Source organism: Polypterus senegalus, chromosome 2, assembly GCF_016835505.1.
Source record: "Polypterus senegalus isolate Bchr_013 chromosome 2, ASM1683550v1, whole genome shotgun sequence".
Lineage (NCBI taxonomy): Eukaryota > Metazoa > Chordata > Cladistia > Polypteriformes > Polypteridae > Polypterus > Polypterus senegalus.
The window spans coordinates 161,536,425-161,561,749 of record NC_053155.1 but is presented as its reverse complement, the minus strand read 5'-3'; the positions used below and the strand labels follow the sequence as shown (position 1 = coordinate 161,561,749).

The following is a 25,325-nucleotide window of genomic DNA, read 5'->3' as shown; positions in this document are numbered from 1 at the left end:
AAATATTATTTTTTAATTGTACAAAATATTTTGTTAAGTCATCATTCATTTTTATCAAACTGTAAACTATCATATTAGACTCTAATACCTGCTAGTAATTAACAGAAGAAGATAGGTAATTATATATCAATCTCATAAGCAAAAATATTACTAAGATGATATGCAGAAAGAAAAAAGGAGATCCATTCTATTTATCAGTTCTATACAAATTGATATTAAAGAGCATAAATAAGTAGGCCCCCAACCACACAGACATGAAAATAAAGGAAAAAGAAAGTTTTCAAGTATAATCGAATAGTGTGAAACTGTTAAAATAATCCAAAAAAGGTGTTTTTCCAAGTTAGATGGTGCTTTTCAAGCTGAGCTCTTTATCAAAGCTTTTAAAGATGCTTCTCAAATACAGGTGTTCAGAATGGATAGTCCTTGCAATAAACCCCATATGAGATTAATCAGCATACATTTGGATAATAAAAAGGAAGTACATTATACAAAGAAAAGCACATAGGCTTGATAAAAATCTACCTCCATTTCTGTTCAAAATTGCTACTACTGCTGCTGCTACAGTCCTAATAAAAAATCAAATAGGAACAGAGAAAATCATCACATACAGTAGGTATCTGAAATCAAATCAAATTTTATTTGTCACATACAAATTATTCACATAGTACAATAAGAAGTGTAATACTTAGTTGCTTAACTCCAATGACTGTGCCTTTAAGAAGAGTATAAAATAACAATAGCAATACATGACTTTATAAATATCAAACGTCATTGATAAAATGTTAAATATGTGATAAATAATAAATAATAACTAAATGCACGATAACTTAAATTACTTATTGTTAGTGATTTTACAATAGTGCATCATTCTAGACACTCTCTGTGAACTGGACTTTAGGCATCGGTAGCATTTACGTGACTACAGCACAGAAAGGATGTTGTTGATGGGATGGTTGGTATCAATGATAATTTTTTTTGGCCCTGGTCCAACATTGCTTGGAGTAGATTCCCTGAGAGTTAGGGTGTTCACATCCAATGTTGCGTTCAACTGACTACATCCTTCTCTGCAGAGCTTTGTGGTCCTGCTGTGCTCTGTTCCCAAACCATACAATAATATTTCCTGTCAGTATTCTTTCAATGGTGAACGTGTCGAAGATGTTTAGTAATTGGTGAGGCAGCCTGAAATCCCTAAGACATCTGAAGTGGTAAAGATATTGTCATGCCTCCTTTACCAAGGTGTTGTTGTGTTTTGGACCAGGTAAGATCCTCTGTGATATAGACACTGAGGTATCAGAAAATGTCTACCCCCTCAGACTGAATGCTGTTAATACTGAGGGGGGTTTGTGCCTGAATTATTTTCTTGCTAATTCAATTATCAGCTTTTTTGTCTTGCTGGCATTCAAGAGTAGACTGTTGTCCTGACATTAGCATGACAGACTCTACACTTTATCCAGGTAAACCTGCTCACTGTTGTTAGATATCAGGCCTACCATAGCTGTGTCAACAGCAAACTTGACAATGATGTTAGAGTCATGTGTAGCCATGCAGTCATATGTGTATGTCTATCTATCTATCATGTAGTGCATTTCACATCTATTTATTATATAGTACCTTTCATATATATATATCTGGTCATTCGAGATGCTCTTGTGGTCCTCATCATAGTGTCAATGCACATCGTGGCCTGTCTAGTAACAGACCCATAGGAAAATTTCCAGGCTAAAATGTATTATACTCTTTTTATCATACTGTCCAATCTTCTGCCGGCTTTCCCACTTCTACTGTCCTCCAAAACTTCAGTCCATGACATCCACAGTCCCCTTATTCTTCCCATAACTTGCCCTATAGATGTGGAAAGGAACAGGTGCACCTCCCACCCAAATATTGCATTACAGCTGTCCTTAAATTGCCAAATCCTTTGCCAGCTTGCCCAGTTCCCCATTCTGCCAAAACCCACACCTCCGTAATCTTCCAATAATGTAAACTTCCGTCTATCCTACAACACATCAATAAAACAAGTCCAGTCCAAATCTTATTCTGCCTCTGTGCTAACAGAGTGCCCAGTCCTTGGCCATTTCCACTGTATTCCATAAATCGTCATCATACAGTTACCGGTCCTCTAATTTTTCTCAAGCCTTGCTTCCCAGTTTATCAATTACCACACCAATGGAGTCATTCACACCCTAAATTTATCCTACACTTGTTGCCAATCTGCCCAGTCCTATGCAGGTTTGCCACGCTTACCTCACCTAGGCACAAATTCATATTGTAAGATCCAAAGACCCCCATATCTTAAAACATAACTCACCCTCCCCCACCCAACTCATTTTGTACTACACCTACAGGACAAATCCAACCTAGATCTTATTCTGCATTTACAATCAGGATACATATATTTCCTTGAACATAAATTTTGCCCTCCTTTTCTATAGGCGTAAAAATTTCTCAATTACTTTCTGATTAAAATTGAGACATTTCACTAAACCTGCCAAAAAAATTAGCCTCATGCTATTGTCTCAATCAATCCAACCTTTTTTTCTGCAGTGGCACACTTTTTGTAACCAAAATCATCCTAAGGCACACCACTATTTTACTAACTACAAACACTATATCTCATACATGTGCTAAACTGCCTGAAAGGATGTGACTACCAGAGAAGCCGGTAAAAAAGGAGCTCCATGATCAGCATTAGCAGACACAGAACTTAGTGGGCACTTTGGTGGCATCTTCAAACTGCTTCACCCCTTTGCCCGCCTCTCTCTGCCTCAGAGGCAACTTGTATGCTCACTGTCCACTGGTCCCGAGAGACTCGCTGGCAAACACACACCCAGGGCAGTTGGACTCTAGCAGCCAGGAGACATGTCTGAAGTGCTCTAACATGGAGATGGAGGAGCTGCTTTTATTCCAACTTCTCTAGGCTGACATACCTTCCTTTAGCAGGTCTATGGAGACCTATGGAGCTTGCTCCTCTCAGGTTCAGATCCAAGTATGCTACACTAATTTTTTCCATGGCGATGTTTTAGGTTGTTGTCCACAATGCTTTGGTGATGTCAATTTGAAACAGCAAACAGGTAAGCAAAAAAAAAGGCATTACTTACACCACATCCTGTTAGCCAACTCTGTTTGTCATAACAAGAATGGGAAAAAGTCAGTGTGTAAGCCCGTCCTCAATCACTTGCCAACTGCTGAATTCTTAAGTCAGGTCAGTCCAGTCCAAGCTCCTTTATCTTCTTTTTTCTTCAAGTGAATTATTAATAAAGGGGTGTTTCATTAAAGAAATAACTGTATTTTGTTTGATTTCTGAAGTTCCACATCATGTTGCCATTACCCTAAAGTTGCACTCACTAATCTGTAATTAGGTTAATTGTGAGTGTGAACTGTGAACCATTGACATGAACATGAAATAGTGTGCCGACGACTATCCAGTCACATTAGATTTAAAAAACCTAAAACAAGACTAATTTGCTGCCAATAAATGTGGGAGTGTCCAGGACGCAAATAGCTGTGTCCCTGAAAAAATCAAAAAGCAGCCAATTAAAGGGCAGCCTTGTGTCCCCTGCTTGCTGAAAGATCAAGGACTTACTGTATATACACTCTCATTTGGTTGGCACCCCTCACTCAGGAAATATAGTTATTCATATAGAAATTAAACAAATACAAGTTGGAACCAATTTTTAATGGTTGTTAACATGTGCTGACACCAGGAATGTTACGCAAATAAACAAATTTATTTCTTGATTATTTTGAATTACCTAATTAATTTACGTAGGGTTTTCTAAAAGGTTGTGTACGTGTACACCCCCTTTGTCTATCAGCGGCTAAATGAGTTTCTCTCTCCTCTGAGGTTTCGTTTTGCCGATGTGCTGGCCTTCCTTGTGTATTAGCAGCTAAACAAGTTTGTCTTTTGTTGATGTTTTCACTTTGGCAACGGAGTCGCTTTCTTTCAGCTTCATGCTGTAGCCTCGTATTTCTTTCTTCTTGTGACTCGTTAACTTGGGGCTGCCTTGCCGGGCCGGACAGACAGACATACACCCTCACACTTCCATGTGTAGACATTTATATACAGTGGTGTGAAAAACTATTTGCCCCCTTCCTGATTTCTTATTCTTTTGCATGTTTGTCACACAAAATGTTTCTGATCATCAAACACATTTAACCATTAGTCAAATATAACACAAGTAAACACATAATGCAGTTTTTAAATGATGGTTTTTATTATTTAGGGAGAAAAAAAATCCAAACCTACATGGCCCTGTGTGAAAAAGTAATTGCCCCCTTGTTAAAAAATAACCTAACTGTGGTGTATCACACCTGAGTTCAATTTCCGTAGCCACCCCCAGGCCTGATTACTGCCACACCTGTTTCAATCAAGAAATCACTTAAATAGGAGCTGCCTGACACAGAGAAGTAGACCAAAAGCACATGAAAAGCTAGACATCATGCCAAGATCCAAAGAAATTCAGGAACAAATGAGAACAGAAGTAATTGAGATCTATCAGTCTGGTAAAGGTTATAAAGCCATTTCTAAAGCTTTGGGACTCCAGCGAACCACAGTGAGAACCATTATCCACAAATGGCAAAAACATGGAACAGTGGTGAACCTTCCCAGGAGTGGCCGGCCGACCAAAATTACCCCAAGAGCGCAGAGATGACTCATCCGAGAGGTCACAAAAGACCCCAGGACAACGTCTAAAGAACTGCAGGCCTCACTTGCCTCAATTAAGGTCAGTGTTCACGACTCCACCATAACAAAGAGATTGGGCAAAAACGGCCTGCATGGCAGATTTCCAAGACGCAAACCACTGTTAAGCAAAAGAACATTAGGGCTCGTCTCAATTTTGCTAAGAAACATCTCAATGATTGCCAAGACTTTTGGGAAAATACCTTGTGGACTAATGAGACAAAAGCTGAACTTTTGGGAAGGCAAATGTCCCGTTACATCTGGCGTAAAAGGAACACAGCATTTCAGAAAAAGAACATCATACCAACAGTAAAATATGGTGGTGGTAGTGTGATGGTCTGGGGTTGTTTTGCTGCTTCAGGACCTGGAAGGCTTGCTGTGATAGATGGAACCATGAATTCTACTGTCTACCAAAAAATCCTGAAGGAGAATGTCCGCCATCTGTTCGTCAACTCAAGCTGAAGCGATCTTGGGTGCTGCAACAGGACAATGACCCAAAACACACCAGCAAATCCACCTCTGAATGGCTGAAGAAAAACAAAATAAAGACTTTGAAGTGGCCTAGTCAAAGTCCTGACCTGAATCCAATTGAGATGCTATGGCATGACCTTAAAAAGGCGGTTCATGCTAGAAAACCCTCAAATAAAGCTGAATTACAACAATTCTGCAAAGATGAGTGGGCCAAAATTCCTGCAGAGAGCTGTAAAAGACTCATTGCAAGTTATCGCAAACGCTTGATTGCAGTTATTGCTGCTAAGGGTGGCCCAACCAGTTATTAGGTTTAGGGGGCAATTACTGTTTCACACAGGGCCACGTAGGTTTGGATTTTTTTTCCTCCCTAAATAATAAAAACCATCATTTAAAAACTGCATTTTGTGTTTACTTGTGTTATATTTGACTAATGGTTAAATGTGTTTGATGATCAGAAACATTTTGTGTGACAAACATGCAAAAAAATAAGAAATCAGGAAGGGGGCAAATAGTTTTTCACACCACTGTATAAGATGTGATTACCTAGTTTTAGTTAGCACTAGAACTTTAGGGGACATTTTGATATTTGATTCAATACAGTTCTTTAGGATAATGATTAAAAACAGGAGGTATTTTTCTCAAGATGTACTTGTTATCTGAATTAATTCATTTAACATTTGATGTCAAAAAACAAGAAAAATTCAGGAGATTTGCCATCAATCAAGTGAGTTTCTTTTGCCCAAGGAAAACTGATCATAGATAGATAGATAGATAGATAGATAGATAGATAGATAGATAGATAGATAGATAGATAGATAGATAGAGACACTATTTGTCAAAGATGGGACTTTATTGACCTAGGAGAACATATGACTTTTTACAATTGCTCAATAAATAAATAATCATCTTTAATAAAACCCTTACGTGCGTCCAGGAGTCCGTGTGTGTGTAAGTCCTCTGGTGAAGTGCACATGCATTCCCTGTGCAGAGAGAGAGAGAGAGAGAGAGACATACACAGGCGCGTGAGACACACACAGATACACACACACAGACGCGTGAGAGAGAGAGACACACAAACACACAGGCACACTAGAGAGAGAAACACACACACAGGTGCGCGAGAGAAACACACACACACACAGGCGCACGAGAGACACACACAGGCACACGTGTGCATTGTTGCAATGTTACTTTTCTTGGTTGTTTATTAAATTATGGATTTTTCAAATGTTCATTTTTTTTCCTGTGCTTAAAACTCATTAAAAAAAGTGTTTTTAGCGAGCAGTTCGTGGCGCTTTAGCGTGAACTCTTGCAGTGTCAGTTTTCTCTGTTGTTCAAGGTTTTCTCAGTGTTATTCAATGTTTTTACATTTAGCTTACTATTACGCTGTGCATTCTATGGTATCATTAACTATATTTGCACTTAAAAACTTTAAAAAAATATATATTTACAAACAATTCGTACAGTCTGGAATGGATTAATTGTATTTACATAAAATCCTATGGGGGAAATTACTTCGGTTCACGACCAAATCGGTTTCAACCAGAGTTTTGGAATGAATTATGGTCGTGAACTGAGGTTCCACTGTATTACTGTCAGAGAAAATTACAGGCATTTTACGGAAATACAAACCAGTATTACTGCGAGAGAAAATTAAAGGCACACAATACAGTGACGCATATTACAGCCACATACAAGGTCCCTTGCCATTTAATATAGACTATTCCTACTAATGTTTATGCACTACTGTTCTAGCGCCTGTTATTGTAATGGGCTTAATATCTAGTTTGAATAATAATATTGTAAATGATAAATTAGGATTTTGAGAGTTCTTTCACAATGTTAATATGATGTATGTGTCATTTTAAATATGGAAACATCTAAACATGTGAAAAAAATGGAGCCAAGCTGTCTGTAGCTGTCTTTATTATAGCTTACACCAAGAACATTTGTGCAGAACTGCAGACGTCAGCATTCCCCCAAGTGTCTGATGTTTACCAGATCTGTTGGTATTAAGACTGAACATTGAATTCCAGACCAAGCCTATACACAATCTAAATTCTTTACGTTCCAACAGGAGTTTGTAAATAAAACAATTTAAAAACTAAATAGATTAGGACAAAAATACCTGTGGCATAAATTTACAAAAAATATATTTTTAAATCTCATTGTTGTATCATTGCATGTTCTTAAAACAACAAAGGAAAGTTACACCAGAATGAAACCCGGGTCTTTCCATTTTTTATTACTTCTATTAGAAGAAACCTATATACTAATAACTGCTAATTTGTCTATATAAACCCAAACACTTTATGATTGTAGCATTTGGGCTATGTTGTCTTCCCCTATATAACAAATGCAAGCAACTGCCTCTTTTGTCCCAACATTTAATCCAGTAACATTTCGTAATAAAAAGTTTAATTTAATCTTTAGAATTTATTGTGGATACAATGTAAAACATGAGTGTACATGTAAAATGCATTAGAAAAAAAAATGTATATACCTGCTGTTACATGTACACACCACATATCAATGTAATTATGTAGGCACAGTATGCAAAATTAATGAGTGTTATGGCGTTGGAAAACAGAGGTAGGTACCTCTGTCAAGAAAAGAAGTTTATCTATTGTTAAATTCTATTCTCAACATATCCCTAACCTATATGCTTGAGCTCCCCCTTAACTGTTTTCCACATTAAATATACATGCTTGTGAATTTTAAAGGAACAGAAGGCTTTCTTTAGTGACTCTCCATATACTAATTGAAATGAAAGTGTTTTTCTTTTAAATAATAAAACACTGGGCAGAACTAATAAGGATTTAAAACAAACAAATCTTTGGAATTAAAGACAGAACACTACAACAAGAAAACCCAGTTTTCTTCTAGGACTAACTAAAATACAAGAATGTTAATTTGCTTACCTCGCATTGCCTCATCTCCCCTTGAATGTCTAGACTCAGTGAGTCCTGTGTAATGTGACAGCTTTGATTTTTCCTCAAGTGACAATTTTGGCCAAGAACACTTGGAACTGTTTCAGTAATCAGTGTCTTCTTTAGCTACAACGATACTATAGTCTTGGAAGACCTGTTCCTCTTTAGCCCTGTGTAGTTCTTATAGAGGTAGCCCTCTCATGTAGCTTCTGGACTGTGTGATGTTAAAGGACAACTTTCACAGTCAATTTGCTCCCACCTCATTGGCTGAATGTTAGGGCCTCTTACCAATCCTTCCAGACCTCATCTTTACAAGAACATTTCACACAAATTATTTCTTGATGGGTGACATGCTTTTTTGTAATCAAATCCTCCTCATTCTTTCAGTCTTTACCAGCCAAGAGGTAAGCATTTTAACAGTACGGCTTCTGCCATTCTTTCTCCCCAAATTGAGGCGCTGACACTTTACATTTATTTAGCTGATCCAAGGCAACTTTATGATACAACTGGCTACAAGTCATTTGGTTTTCAAATTGGAGAACAGGCAGATCAAGTGACTTGCTCATAGCCACACAGTGTCAGTAGCGGGATTTGAATCCACAACCTCAGGGTTTTCAGTCCAAAGCCTTAACCACTACACCACACTTCTCTAAAAACAGCTGAAGGAATCCCTTTTAAATCCTCTCTGGTGCAACTTCTCTCTCTCTCTCCTCCCACTCATGTCCCCCTAGGTATATTACAATGTATGTTCTCCAAAAGTATCTCGCCCATGTTTGGCACTAACCCTGTCTAGTACCACCCTGGTGCCAATTTTGCCTGCTATTCAACCATCATAATACAGTATATGTACTCAGATAAATTATGCATAGATCCATCGTCCTGGATTCAAATCTCAAAGCCAGCTGTTGTCTATGTGGCTTTTACACATTCTACCAGTATCAGTATAATTTTTCCTTCCAAATTCCCAAAAATATTCATGTTTGGTTAACTGATAAATAAATATAAGTCCTTGTGATGAAGCTCATTAAGGTAAGTGGCTGTAGGTTATTTTTTTTTTAACAGTGCAGCTTAGGCTTCATATGTGTATATGTGTGCTCGAGAGGCCCCAGTATGTTTGGTGGGGTAATTGGACTGATCTCTCTTCCATGTGTGTGATTGGTTGCAATTCCCTACAAGAGTCAAAATTTAGATGCTACACCCACAGATAGGCAGGAGAATGAACAATGCAAGGAGATAAAGAAAAGAAAAAAAACATTGAAAAGCACAGAGGAGAAGAAGGTAGAATCAGGTGTTCAAGCCAGCAAAGTGATGGGAAGCAGGCAGTTGGTGGCCCTTTGAAGTAACAAACGATCAATGCTCCAGGAGCAGAATATTCTCCTCTGAGCAGTTGAAAATGCGGGAGACGAAAAAAAAGCCCTCTTAGGGAAACAGTTGACACCAGAAGGGCATGAGGAAAACTAATGATCCAGCATCACTGCAGATGATGATGTAGGCAGTAGCAATGAGAGTTGGAGGATGTGACTGCAGCTGCTGGCATCTCTGTCATCTGCAAGGCCCGTGCAGGGAGAGCTGGGGAGACAGAGAGTGGAAGGTGCGCTAAGCTGGGAGAGAAAAAGAACAAGATGTCTGCACTGATTTTATGGGATTGTATTGTGGATTTTAAACTTTCATGGAAGATCACCTGTTATTATGGATTATTTATTTACTGACATTATTTATGTAATGCACTGCATTTTTGCTCTTTTGGGTTTTTGCACCTTTGACAGTTTGAAAATAAAAGCCCTTGAGCACATTGCACCACCTTTTGCTATTACATGTGTCCTTATCTGCCATGCCTCATCTCAGCCCATGGACGTCGATGGTTTTGGATTTAAGAGCTGCGAGAGACTGTGGAGCCAACAAGAAGCAGACCCCCTCCCCCCAATAGACTGACACCCTGTCCAGGAATGGTCCTTGTCCAGCTGTTGATGCTGTCGGGATAAGCTCCAGCCACACATAAATTATAGACAGAACATTATATGGCACCTAAATAACTATATAATTGCCTACTCAATACATTTTTCAATATATTCCATCTGTAATGTTGCCAACCATGCTTTAATAAAAAAGTGACAACCAGGAGGTTCATTTGATCATTACAGTGGTAAGTAGGACAAAAAGGAATAATAACATCAATGGCAATAGACTTAAAAACAGTTCTGTTTTCTGAAGCTTCCACCCAGCTGAAGGATCTGTACGACAATGACTTTACACACTGCATTCACAACTCTGATCAGTCTGCTTTCATTACAAGCATTCAAATTACCAAAATGGGCTACTACAGTGGAGGTTACAACACACTTAATAAAAGCTCTGTAAGACAAGGTCATCATTGTTCTACCAATATTAAACAAACCAAAGATTGACTGCTCTCCTGAATGATCAGCTTAATATCCACAATAATGCCAAGATATCAATAGCTGCTGACAGATGCATTATTTGTAATCACATTTATCATCTGGCAAAAAAAGAACCACTAGGAATGTAAATGACAAATATTAGATCATTAGAACAATCTAGACGAGAGCAGGCCACTCAGCCCAACAAAGCTCGCCAATCCTATCCACTTACGTTATCTAAAAAAAACATCAAGTCGAGTTCTGAAAGTCTTACTGTCTACCACACTATTTGGTAGTTTATTCCAAGTGTCTATCATTCTTACTGTAAAGAAAAACTTCCTAATGTTTGTGCGAAATTTGCCCTTAACAAGTTTCAAACTGTGTCCCTGTGTTCTTGATTAATTCATTTTAAAATAACAGTCTCGATCCACTGTAATAATACCCTTCATAATTTTAAACACTTCTATCATGTCACCTCATAATCTTCTTTTGTTTAAACTGTATAGGCTCAGCTCTTTTAATCTTTCCTCATAATTCAACCCCTGTAGTCCTGGAATCGGCCTAGTTGCTCTTCTGTGTACCTTTTATAGTGCAGCTATGTCCTTTTTGTAGCCTGTAGACCAAAACTGCACACAGTACTCCAGATGAGGCCTCACCAGTGCATTATAAAGCTTGAGCATAACCTCCTTGGACTTGTACTCCATACACCGTGGTATATAACCTAACATTCTGTTTGCCTTCTTAATTGTTTCTGAACACTGTCTGGAAGTCAATAGCTTAGAATCCACTATGACTCTTAAATCCTTCTCATAAGGTGTCTCTCGATTTTCAGATCTCCCACCATGCATTCAAACCTAACATTTTTACTTCCTATGTGTAATACTTTACATTTAATGACATTAAATTTCATCTGCCACAAATCTGCCCAAACCTGTATGCTATCCAATTCCTTCTGTTATTATACAGTATAATGTATTCCAAATTACCTGCCAATCCACCAATCTTGGTATCATCTGCAAATGTAACCAGCTTGTTACTTATATGCAGATCTAAATCATTTATATATATATTAAAAATAGAGGCAGCCCTAGCACTGACCCCTGTTGGACACCACTCTTAATATCAGTCAGTTCTAATAAGGTTCCTCACACCATCAACCTCTGCTTCTTGCGTCTGAGCCAATTCTGCACCCATCTAATAACATCATCTTGAACTGACACTTCTTTTAGTTTGATGCCTAACCTCTCATTTGGAACTTTATCAAATACTTTCTGAAAGTCAAGATATATAATACCATATGCTCCACTTTGATCATATCCTTTTGTTGCCTCTTCATAGAATTCCAGCATGTTAGTAAAACATGACCTCTCTCTTCTGAATCCATGCTGACTGTTCCTGATAACTCCTGCCCTTGCCAAGTGTTGCTCAATGTTATCCTTAATAATTCATTCCATTAATTTTCCTGTGATGCATGTTAAGCTTACTTGGATCTGCCCTGTCACCCTTTTTATATAATGGGAGGATATTTGCCATTTTCCAGTCCTTCAGAAGCTCTCCAATGCACAGTGACTTCCTAAAAATATGTGTCATGGGTTTATATATGTACTCGCTAGCTTCGTTAAAAGCTCGCGGGTAAATATTATCTGGTCCTGGTAATTTGTTTGATTTCAGCCTATTTAATCTGAGTAGTACTTCTCTCTCTACAATTTTCAATTCCCTCAGTACCTCCTTAGTTGTCCCATTTACCTCTGGGAGGTTATCCACTTGCTCATTTCTGAAAACCTCAGAAAAATATTTAGGGCATCTGCTGTTTAATTGTTTGTATCTTTTAATTTCGCTTTACTATTTCTGATGCACTTGAACTCATCCTTGACTGTTGTTTTACTACTAAAATACTAAAAGAATCTCTTAGGGTCTTCTTTCGCCCTATCTGCTATATTCCTCTCCAGCTGTCTGTGTTGTCATCTATTGGCTGGTAAATCCTTGCTGGAGGGCCAGGGTTTCTTCTCCTCAGCTTTTTTCAGAATCAAGTTGACTGCAGTTTTATTTGCATTTTTCATGGCATATCAGTTGGGACATGGAATGTGCTTCATTTAAAGTTAATTTCTGTGGCTGGAGTATTGGGACAGAAATTGAGGACCAGTACTGACATGGTGTTTATATATGATTATGTTTACTTCTTCTTTGAGTTTTTTTTTATTTTTATTTACTTCACTTAGTAAAGAGTGAACAACAAAGATGCTATTTTTAAAAATTGGGGCTGACATCTCCCTTAAAGGTGTCACAAATCTGGACATGTATACACTTCCTTTGAGAGAAGTATATGCGTGTGTACTTGCCTATGCTCTCATATTCCTTTTTGGTAAATGTCCAGCACACATAAGGCTCAGCTGAGATTGAGATACAGTTATTATGACTGCGGAGTAATTCTACTGAACCTTAAAATTAACTTTTCCTTTATGTTTATGTTTTAGAGGTAGGCAATCAAGTCAGAAAGGAGTTACAATTAAAGATATCATGTAACCCATGTTTCCTGCACTGAAAACCTTTGCTATTCTTTGGTCTTTTCCAAGAGGACAATGCATTATATACCTCCCATGGGAAGCATAAAGGGAGTATTCTAACTGCTGGCCTAGACAACTTCAGCTGTATACTCTCAATTTATAGACGCAGCAGTTCAACTCCAAGATCATCCAGTATTGCTGAGCTCCTCATTCTGTCACAGAAAGCATATTTCCCCACACTGTGTAAAAATATTATTTTGGCCACTTGTACTCATAACTTCCCACAGCTTCTGATATTAAGTGAGGATGAAGATACAGACTACTTGGTAAATGGAAAACTTACCCTTCCTAGGATTATCACTTCAGTGAGGAGTGCTGGGAGGTTGTGTATGTTACTCAATGAATTTTATTGTTTGGAGGAGCAGTATATGCTCCTGATAGTGTTACCCATGGGCAACTGGCCTAATGAAAAGGGCCAGACAAAGACCAATCAGGAAATGACCATTATGATAGTCTTGATTAAATCAATGAGAAACTTACATGAAACATGGATAACAGGCTGTTAGATTACCCACATAAACTAGTCAGATTCAGTCAGTAAAGGTTGCATGAAGTCACCATTTATGCCCATCACAAGAATGAGAATAACTGCCAGGTATACAACAGGCAAGAGTGGATGGATCCAAGTATACTATATTTTTGCAATGGAAACTGAAGCAAATGTCATGGTGATAATACTTTTTGGACTAATTAAACTCTGCTGATGATCCATTTAAATGTGAATGACAATGGAAACTTCAAATTTGTGTTTTCTTTGAGTCTCTCAGTCTCTGGGTATCTAATGACTACTTTAAATTTTGTTGAAACATATTTCAATGTTTGTTACATCTTCTGTTGCTTTGCCCATAATCATTTTTCTATGAGCAGATAGCAGGGGGGTTATTCTGCCCCGCAATATTAATCACACAGACAGACAAGCCATGATTTCCTCCACTGTTGCAGAGACTATCGCTCTGTGCTGCCAACATGCATCTTTCAAAAAAACTACTTTATTACAGGACAGAGAGCCAGTCAACTGCAGGTCATACTTATGATAATACAAGTCTTTTAAACAGATGAAAGATAGCACAGAGAAAGATGACTTGCTGGACAGCATGTGGCATTATCATCTTCCAATGAGTTACTTCACAGGCAAATGCAAGAAACATATGCCACTTCAGCCCTTGTGTACAAAGAAGTGTGTCACAAAACATGGAATTTTGGTATCAATTTGAGATGTCATAATCACTTATATATAAGTAGTAAGAAGCACACTAACTTACAGGGTGTCAATAATGTTAATTCAGGTTGAACTACAGTTCTACGTTACATCTTCAAGTTGTTGTGATTTGAGAATCTTTCTAATTTTGAAGAACATTTTCTTTTACTCTTAAAAGAACTTTTATTGAGATAGCTTTATAATTTTTGGCTATTTCATAGCATCTAGAACTGACAGTGCTTGCCACCTAATGGCCGAGGACTGCAACTACAATGAAAATGCAAGTTTAAAGTGCAGTAAAATATAAATGCATCATTTTTTATATATCTGTTCCCATTCTGTTAATTTTACAGTATATCCTTCATTTGTTTTCTGAGCTTACCTTCCAGTATACAGTCATAAAGAGCCACAGGCTATTCCAGCAGCAACCAGAAAAGGGCAGGAGTTAACCTGAATCAGGATGACGGCCATTACTATTCAAACATCTTACCCAGACAATACAGAATCACCCTAGCAGTGAGTTTTTTTGACTATAAAAACAACATAAAAATGAATGCTCCACCATCCTGAGGAACATATGAACATTGGCACAGAAGGCACAACTGCATATAAATAAAATGGAGTAGATCTGCTGAAATGTGGCACAGTGTAGGAACTAACCCCAACCAATGTGAGAGTCCACTGCTCAGGCACATGCCTATGCTCACATGGTGCTAGTCTAAAATGGTCAAATAATCTAATATGCATGTTCTAGGCATGTGGCAGAAAACCCCAGTAATCACAGAAAGAAATATGCAGACTTAATGAAAAAATTGCAAACTCAAGAAATGTTAACATTTAATTCTGGAATCACTAGCACTTTGAAACCAACATTTAGAGTTAATTAGGAATTCAATTCAAGTAATCTATCCTATCTGCGTATTAGGCACAAGATGATAGAACTATGCCAACCTACTGTATATGTCAGCCAACTTTAAAATAATTCACTTTTATACATGCTGATCATAAGTATTTTAGGAACTGACAAATTCAAAATCATCCTCTGGTAAAAAAAAGCTGTATACAAAGGATTAGACAACAGGGCAGCAGGTTGACACACTGCTTCTTTGCAGTAAGGAGAGCTCAGGTGCCCTATGTGAGCAGTCTGCATGTTCTCCTTGGGTTCACCTGGCTTTTACCCACATGCACATGGTTTGCGTGTGTGCAATGGACAGGCACCTATCCAGGTGTTGCTCCTGCCTTGCATCACAATAACTGCTGGGATAAACTGCAGGTGCAACACAACCTTCCTTGAATAAGTAAGTGGGTTAGGAAAATGGACATCCATCCATCAATTCATTATCCAACCTGCTATAGCCTAATTACAGGGACACAGGGGTCTGCTGGAGCCAATCCCAGCCAACACAGGGCGCAAGGCAGGAAACAAACCCCAGGTAGGGTGCCAGCCCACCGCAGGAAAATAGACATACGGATTAGAAGGCAGACATATTTATGTAATGAGCCCTTAGACCAAAAGATACAGAAGCAGTCTTGCTTACCTGTGAACCACCCCAACTCGATGAAGATGATCCACTGCCATCATAAGTTGCTTTACATACTTTTGGGCCTCGGGTTCCTCTAGTCGCTTTTGCTCATAGATTTTCTGCATCAGACTTCCTCCTAGGCAAAGCTCCATAATCAGATAGTAGCAGTTCTCGGTTTCCAGAATATCAAACAGCTGGGTGATATTAGGGTGCCGGATCATTTGTTGGATTTGCCCCTCGCGTCTCAGATTTCGTGTCATGTAGGAATCTTTTTTTGCTTTCTTTTTATCAATGATTTTTACTGCTACCTGAAACAATTCCATACAACACAATTATTATTACAGTACCTGGCAAATGGCTAACACCACCGTACAAGAACAGGACGAACAATAAACGGTTGTTTACTAAGATCGAGGATTACGAAAAAAATGACCATATCCACTAAAACTATATATTCTACTTTTGTGATAATCGGTTCATTATTCAGCTGGCGCTTTATTGCATACATCAGCTTAATATATTCCTTGGTCATAGAGAACAGGAGGCCGTTGAAGTCTAGCCGGGACACTCGCACTGAACATGGCCAGCTAGATTCACCAGTCACATGAACTGAAGTAAGCCCGAGCAGAATGTGTAGAACATGCAAAAGCGGCGCTAGGATTCTTATCTCGGCTCCTGCTTCTTTGGCTCTTGTGGCTGGCCACTTTCAGACTGGCACTCTCAGTACAGTTGCTAGTAGTTTCAATTTGCTGAGTGTGTACGCATATGATCTGCGTACATTTCTCCAAACAGATTTTAACACAAAATTCTCAAACTGGCTTAACCCAATTCCGTGGCGCCGGATGTCTGCGGACTCTTTAAACGTACAAGTCAAACTGCACTTCCTACCTGATGGCCCCGTATTTTTGATTATTGACTTACTACTATTCACACACCACACCTGAAGAAGTTTTAACGGACTACAAATTATATTTATTTTTTATGTAATCTTGCTTTTTTGTACACACACGTTAAATGCACTGTAAAACATCTTGTACAGTTGAAATAACCTGTCTTTCACAACCCTTGGAAAAATTCGTCCTTTAAACACAAGACAGACTGTGATAGTCCGCTGTCGAAGTCGGCAAGAAGTTGAAGACGACGCGGGAGGCTGGCGCTTGCACTACAGCCACTTAGCCGTCCGCTGCTTTACCTTTTCGCCGGTCAATGCGTGGAGCCCTTCCCGAACTTTGGCGAACGACCCCTCTCCCAGCTTCCTGCCGATCACGTAATTCCCGACTCTCTTGCTGTGGTGGGAGCTACGGAGACAACATCTGGTTGCGCGACCCACACAGGGCACCACACGGTGGCTGTTGTCCACAAAAGACGCCTTTTTTTCAACGCAAAAGCGATTGTCTGTTATCATCTCGCCGAGAGCCACAGGCATTGTTCCAGTCCAACGGGAAAGACCACGGGATGTGATTCTCAAGGAACGCTGCTTGAAGTCGGAGTTTTGCCAGTGTTTCAAATTCCCGGTACAGTCTCCGGCGTTTCCCTCTCGACACTGAGAGGCCAGTCTGAAGTACTGTAACTTAATCCTGTCCGAGGCAGCAGGCGAGCAGATGTGAGGGCGCTATAGCCCACCCCTGCATAGCAGCTACGACAACAAAGCGATCGGCACCTCCACCCGGCGTGCTGGCTTCTTTCTTTCTTTCTTTCTTTCTGTCTGTCTGTCTGTCGGTCGTCACGTGTTTAAAAATACCTAGAAACATAGAACCAGGTATTACAGTAGATACATTTTTATTTAGAACTGTGAAGGTATAGTTTATATTAAAGCTCAAATGTTTTCTTAAAACCTCATAGACTGACTAGATGTCCATTGTCCAAAACAGGATAGTGTAATCAAGTCATCTTAGTAGGTGTCTAATAAATCGAAGTTTCGTGCGCGTTTATTAATGACCAGTCAATTAAAACGTGACATTTTGATGCGTTCCAATTTTTAAACGGGACGCAATGCATAGTCTTCGTTCTGTAACAATTTTATTACTGTCTCAGATAAGAAAATACAATTTATTAAATAAATGAAATCTAGTTTTGTGACAAACATGAGATTAAAACATATTCTTGATTGGTTAATCTCAAAGGAAATAATTGATCGGGAGATATCTGGGAGAAGAAAGCAAAATTAAAAGAAGTGATATTTCTTCACAAAATTGCTGGGCTTACGTTATGTGTTGGGGTGAGTGGCCCAAAATTATGGTATGACCTTAGAGTACAACTGCTGCATCCCCAAAGCAAGAGGAGGCAGTTGAGCTGCTCTGTAAATGTAGCCAAAATGTCCACTGCACACTTATATTGGGATGGTGTACAAGGCATGACCCACTTGGAGAAAGACTAGGAGCCAATTTATGATGTACTGGATGGATTATATCTCTTAGTTTTCCTGGGAGTATCTTGATAGATATTCCTCAGGAAGGGTTGTTTGTTACTACAGTTGCTCTCACCAACATAAACAGACCGAAGTTGGTGATCCTTATCATCATCATGACAAAAAGAAGGAACATCAAAAAGAAAGAACATCAAGGTGGGGGAGCCAATTGATTTTCTTTGATCTTGATTGTACTCAGGCATTAGCTAAATAAATAGAAATGAGGCTTTTTTGGGAACTTATAAATACACTTTTTGGTACATTTATTTTTCATTTAGTTAAAGTAAATCTAGTTTTGTGCAGAATTGTAAGCAATTTCATTTGTAATTATTTTTCTCTTAAATTTGATTATTTAAATCAACTATTGTAGATTTAAAATTATTATACTTGATCACACTTGATCGTAGTTGCCCCCCACCCTATCCTCACAGATGTGCTGGAATCATCATAGGAAATAATTCAGTGCAAGCAGACAACAAGGATTGGATGAAAACAAAGGAAAAACAGCACCCAACCCCCTTCCACCTCCAATTAACATAGCAGCACCACATGATAAATGATCAGAGAACCAGTCGCTGGGACACTTCAGTAAAGAGGCCAGGAACTCGTGTGACAGACAGATAAACCCCTGATTTTGAATGCTCAGGTAGCTAAAGGTTCTGCCATACAACTTAATTTTCTTTAATTAATTTAAGTATTTCAAAATGCATTGGCAGTCAACACAATAAATGTACAGTGTTTATAAACTCCATGAGGTGAATGGGAGCAATTCCATCCATAACTTCCCATGCCAAAAGGAGGATTTCAAAATTAGCTGTATGCCTAACTGGAAGTCAGAGTGGAGCCGAAGAACTTGTCGGACTTCGTTGCTCTGCTTACAGTCCTTGCTGCTGCATTTTGCATGGCCTGCACAGCCACTAAAATGAATAGTATTGGAGGGAAAATGGAAAAGTGCATGTGCATTTTTAATTTTGTAACATTTTGAGGGATTATAGTTTTAGGCAGACATCTGTCGCTTCTCTTTTTATTATCACTTAACTGATATGTGCCTTAAAATTTTTATTTTCAGAGAATGTGTGTAAACATGTAGAATAATTGAATCTCAAGGCTACTGCACCCGTTTTTCTGTATTTGGTTGCTTTCTGTTATTTAACAGTCCATTAAATGTTTTCTAATGAAGAGTACTTTAAAAAGTTTTAAAATGTAAAGTTGACAGTAGTCCGCTTTGTAATTACTCTGTGGTGAGTAAACATACGACTTGTGTATAAGTGGAGACATCCTTTTGTGACAAAGTGACACTGAAAAGGCAAATGGTGTGTATGCAGAAGCTTGCCTTGTTAGTTCCGTGTGCTTTAATTTCATGGCTGTTGGGTGCTAAACTACAAACTGCCTTTTTCATCAGGGCTGCACAGGCTCACACAACTGGTGAAACTGGGACAATTTGACATGTTTTTGTCTCCAACCAACCATGAATGCATTCAAATAGTAAAATGACTGTATACATTGGAGGATGCAGTTGAAAAGTTTTAACAAAAAAAGATTAATTGTATTTATTCATCAACATAACTTCTCCCTGGTGAGAAACAATGCAGTGATTATTATTGGTTGAGCGTACAGATGTTTATGATTTCTGTCTGTTTACCCACAACCCCCCCATTTATAGTAGATAGCTCATTTTTATGCAGAGTCATGGGGTGGTGGAACCTATCCCAGCTACCATAGGATGGAAAGCAGGAACAAACACTAGACAGGGAGCCAGTCCATTGCAAATCATACAGTAAGGCCAATTTAGTATCATTAGTACACCTAATCTGCATGTCTTTGGACTGTGGGAGGAAACTGGAGTACGCAGAGCAAACTAACGCAGACATGGGAAGAAAGGTGGATCTGGGAGGTGAATCCAGGACGCCTTACTGCAAGGAAGCAGTGCTATCACTGTGCAACTCTTATATATAAAAGTAATTATGTAAATATTAAAGATGCATACATCAGTTTTTTTCAAGTCTTGCTCAATCCTTGCATATTCTTGCATTCCTAAAAGAAAAGTAGCAAGAGGAAATACAGAAGGAAATATCAAGAAAAGAGCTATGAATCACAGCACAGACATGCAGTTCAGATCCAGTGAATGGACTCTTGTAAATGTCCTGTCTTAACAACATAACAGCACACAGAACATACTTTAGTGACCAAGACATCATTGGAAGCACATGGATGTGTGCAATGTGTTGTTTTGCGCTAGATAGCCTCATTGACAATATTGCAACTGCACCTTCTCTTAAAGCTGTTGTGTCTAGTGACCTATTGGGACAGCTATTTTAAAATTCAAATGTAAATGTCATTTAAAGCACACACTATTGTTCTGTCCTCATGGTTTAGTCATGAAGTAGGCATAATCATGACATTCATAATCTAATATTTATAAACACAATGTGTCTTAAGCTACATCCACACTACTATCATCATTTACAAAGTATCTTTGTCCACTCCTAAATGAGCAAAAATGCATATGATGTAGATGTTGATTTACACTGGGCATGCACACATCAGTGGAAAAATCCTTCAAGGATGGTAGCTTCCTCAGCTACAGTTTTATGGTAGTAACAGGGGAATTATTTCCTTTTTATACATGTATGTAATATTAGGGTGTTGTACCGTGTTAGCAATTATGAATGTAGTGAACCTGAAGAAGGGGCCTGAGTTGCCTCCAAAGCTTGCATATTGTAATCTTTTAGTTAGGCAATAAAAGGTGTCATTTTGCTGGTCTCTATGCATGTATGCAGCATTTAAACTGTACACAATGCAATTTAGATGCATACAGGTAAGCAACACTTCCATATTCGAGATGCTAGAATATGTTTTTCTTCCATAAAGGTTGACCAGTAATGGAATGTGCTGTTGTAATGTGCAGGATTCAATCAAAGAACAATATGCACAAACAAATTAAAATGCAATTAGTGTCTGTATTTTCAAAAGTTTTTGCCTATCCACATTGCAGTGCCGAGGCTGGGTTTTCAGAAGTATACAGCTCTGGATAGCGTTTTCAAAAGTCTCAGTTTTTGGTGGTTAATAATGTGGGGGTAGTTTGGACAAAATGCAAAAATTGAGACTAATGTCTACAATTTTAAGTGAAAATGTATGAGTGTGGTTATACACTTACTGAATTTGTTATTTTATACCAAAAATATGCATCCAAGAGGTTTTCTTTTTAGTAATCTTTCTTACTGCAAGGAAATGTACAATAAGTGATAATCACACAGACATACCTCTAAATAATGGAAACAAATGTTTACTGTAGTGAAAATGCTATATTGGGCACCTTAAATGTATTGCTGATCAGTCGGTTCCAAATTCAGCTCTACTAAATGATCATAGATTCTGCTTTTTTACACAATGTGATATGTAGGTTGGATGTTTGCAAGTGAAGACTGATATATAGGTATCCAATATGCAAAATTTTCTGGTAGATGTGAAATGTTTAATCACGTCAGCCTGTACATAAGCAAATAACCTCTGAGGCTTTCCAACTGTGGATAGCAAAATGTAGTGTCAAGGCACACGTGATGCTGCTCCTCTTATGTCAAGGGCTGTACTTCTTGAGAAATGATACTGACTCTTTTAATCCTCCCTTCACTTTCTGGCTGCTTACATTAAGGAGTTTTTGTATTTTTCTTTAAGTTTGATCCATCATTTTAAACAATGTTATTGTCTACAGTGACAAAAAGGAATTAGAAAACAACGAAAAGTCTACCTGCATGTGTCTGTCCATCAGTTTCGGACTCTGTACAGAGCCAACATTTGTGTAGTAGAAATGGAGAACATTTAATAGTGACATCTACGCTTTTAGTGCTGCAAGAGAAAAAAGAACCCCCCTGAAAAGTACAGAATGCAAAACAGAAATTTCAACACTATGATTTTAACTACCTACCTCTGTCCTTAATGAGTTGAATCTTAGTGGCCTTGATAAAAATTAACCTAATTAATGTGTGGAAATACAAAATAATTAAAATTGACAGAGACTCGTCATTTTGTGCACAGCCCTCAAATATGTTTTTGAAAATATGTATAAAAATGTTTAAAACAACAAAATAGTGTCAAATACATGGGTATAGTAAGGGTCTTACAGGGCTGAATGCATGTGGACACCAGGGGATTGCACAGATGGTTACACCATGTAGGTGGTAACAGTTCCCAGGTGGAGGAAGTCCCACCTGCAGATACCTGGCAATGTGTCCACTCCCATGTCACTCCACCTGTTCTGCTACATAAAAGAAGATAACCCCCAGAAGTTATTGTCATTTTGTAATGACAGCAATATACCCTCATACAGAGTTAAACCAAAGTTGTAAGACACTGGGAAAAGTACAGGACAGAATAGAACAAGATGTCAAAAATTAAAGGTAAAAAGCTTATTGCTTATGAAAATAAAAAGGCAAAACTTATGTGAATATGCATATGCAGCAGACTGACATCTTCCAGTTGTTATTCATGAAAATAGTTAGATAATCTTTAATTCTAACAAACCTTTAGTATGTCATATGTTATTCACTACTATCTGTCCCCAGTGGCTCTGCCTGCGTAGTAGTGAAACAGAACAAACTTTAAAAATCAATAAACAAAAAGGTATTGCTAGCTAAGAAGCCATTAAGAAGGCAAACAGAATGTTAGGTTATATAGCACAGTGTGTGGAGTACAAGTCCAAGGAGGTTATGCTCAACCTTTGTAATGCACTGGTGAGGCCTCATCTTGAGTACTGTGTGCAGTTTTGGTCTCCAGGCTACAAAAAGGACACAGCAGCACTAATAAAGGTCCAGAGAAGAGCAACCAGGCTGATTCCTGGACTACAGGGGTTGAATTATGAGGAAAGATTAAAAGAGCTGAGCCTATACAGTTTAAGCAAAAGAAGATTAAGAGGTGACATGATTGAGTGTTTAAAAATATGAAGGGAATTAGTACAGTGGATTGAGACTGTTATTTGAAAATGAGTTCATCAAGAACACGGGGACACAGTTGGAAAGTTGTTAAGGGAAAATTTCACACAAACATTAGGAAGTTTTTCTTTACACAGAGAATCTTGGAATAAGCTACCAAGTAGTGTTGTAGACAATAAGACTTCAGGGACATTCAAAACTAGACAATGTTTTTTTGGGAGAAATAAGTGGATAGGACTGGCAAGCTTTGTTGGGCTGAATGGCCTGTTCTCATCTAGATTGTTCTAATGTTCTAAGCGGAGGCAATGTACACTCCAAAACGCAGAGGTAGACCAACTCCCCACTCCTAACATCACACTTCCCCTGCCCCTTGGCCTGTAGCCTCTGTCTCAGATAAGTGCAAATATATCGCTCCTGCAAGCAAACTATGATTCTTAGCACGATGAGAGAAGTTGCAAAATCAACTGGAATGTTCAAGCAAATTCTAGAAAAAAAAAAGATCTAAATCCGTTAAGTAGTTCCCCCGTGAAAAGTGGACAGACATACAGACAGACAGACAGACAGATGTCGGATTTTATATATATATAGAGATAATGTTTCATTTTCAGTTTGAAAAAAATGGTTCTAACATATGAGCAAGTCTGGGAATATGATTCACTATGGGATGGTTCCTGCCCTGCATTTGATGTTGTTAGGATAGGCATGGCCCAGTCAACCCTGAACTGGAGTAGGTGAGTTAAAAGATGGATAGATGAATGAAAATATCCTAAAGTGAATTTCAAAGTTTCAGTAAAACTTTTATCATTTCTTTACATCACATAAAAATATAACGTGAAAAATCTGTAGATGCATGCATTGACATGACCAAACAAAGAGATACATCAAGCCACAAAATTTAAATAAGGTGCTAAGGAGCTATGAACGGGTTACAGCATCTAGTTTGAATGTTCAGTGAGGTGCAAGGAAACAACCTTCGAAACATGGAAAGTTCAATGGGCTGTTAAGTGGCTATCTTGATGTCTTTTACAGATGAGAGTAAGTGATCTGAGGGCTTTGAGAACATAGTGCCAACCTGTATACACACACATACTAATTACATTTGCAAATGACTGTTAACAAGCTACTTTGCTATTATTTTTTTTGACGAACTCAATTTTCATTTCAATTCCCAACATCCTGATAAAGCGTGAGCTATAACAGGTTTAAACAACCTCAGTTTCCAGGAGGGAGACTCATCAGTTTCATTGGATTAGTTACCAATTGTTAGACAGCCATTAATATTTTTGCTGAGCTATGCCAGTATGCCATCCAATAATATCTGGTAGATTATAAACTCAGCACAACCTAAGTGCTTCTTTGAGTTAGGCCCTTGTAGTCCGCAATCTAGTTATACTAATAGAATTTGTATATGAAGTGTTTGATCTCTCATCCACCCATCCATGCATCTAATTTGAGGTCATGGAAGCCAAAATTGCAAGGCCAGAAGTAAACAAACCTACCGACCACAGCACACACCCTGTCACATTGGAGTCACTAATTAACTAAACGCACACATCTTGGGGATGAGGGAGGAAAATAGGATTAGCATAAGGAAGTCCACTCACATATGGCTGGGGTGTGGGGGATTATAAAACTCCACACAGACTTTGCAAAATTTAATTCTTTTAGAAGTAGCTTGGACAATAATTTGAATGCGTTTTTCTACTGTCCGGAAAAATATTTTTAAAAATTTTAAAAATTCCTAAGAACTGGAAAATGGCAAATATTATCCTGTTTTATAAAAAAGGTGATCAGGAAGATCTAAGTAACTATAGGCCAGTAAGCTTAATGTGCATTTCAGAAAGCATTTGATAAGGTGCCACATGAGAGGCAGGGCATGAAACTAAAAGAAGTGGGAGTTCAGGGTGATGTTTTTAGGTGGGTGCAGAATTGGCTCAGGCACAGGGAGCAGAGGGTGATGGTGTGAGGAACCTCATCAGAATTGGCCGATGTTAGGGGTGGGGATCGATCTGTTCTTAACTCAATTTTTCTTTTTGTAAAAACTTGATTGCTTTGTATGGATTGCAATAAAATTAATAAAAAAAAAAAAAAGAATTGGCCGATGTTAAGAGTGATGTTCCACAGGGGTCAGTGCTAGGGCCGCTGCAATTTTTAATATATATAAATTATGTAGAATGGAACACCAGTAACAAGCTGGTTAAGTTTAGAGATGATACCAAGGTAGGTGAATTGGCAGATAATCTAG

General features: G+C 38.3%; 1 protein-coding gene across 3 annotated transcripts in view; it reads right to left on the bottom strand.

The window, feature by feature from the left end:
• Positions 1 to 17,410, bottom strand: part of LOC120523515 (hormonally up-regulated neu tumor-associated kinase homolog A-like) — a 62,464-nt gene extending 45,054 nt beyond the window's left edge. For all 3 annotated transcript variants that reach the window (XM_039744900.1, XM_039744898.1, XM_039744899.1), the window contains exons 1-2: positions 16,938 to 17,410; positions 15,761 to 16,053 (exon numbers count right to left, since the gene is read on the bottom strand). In XM_039744900.1, coding sequence (XP_039600834.1) covers positions 15,761 to 16,053; positions 16,938 to 17,171 — 527 coding nt within the window. In that variant the 5' untranslated portion in view covers positions 17,172 to 17,410. The remainder of the gene's footprint in view (positions 1 to 15,760; positions 16,054 to 16,937) is intronic.
• Between the last annotated feature and the right edge of the window lie 7,915 nt (positions 17,411 to 25,325).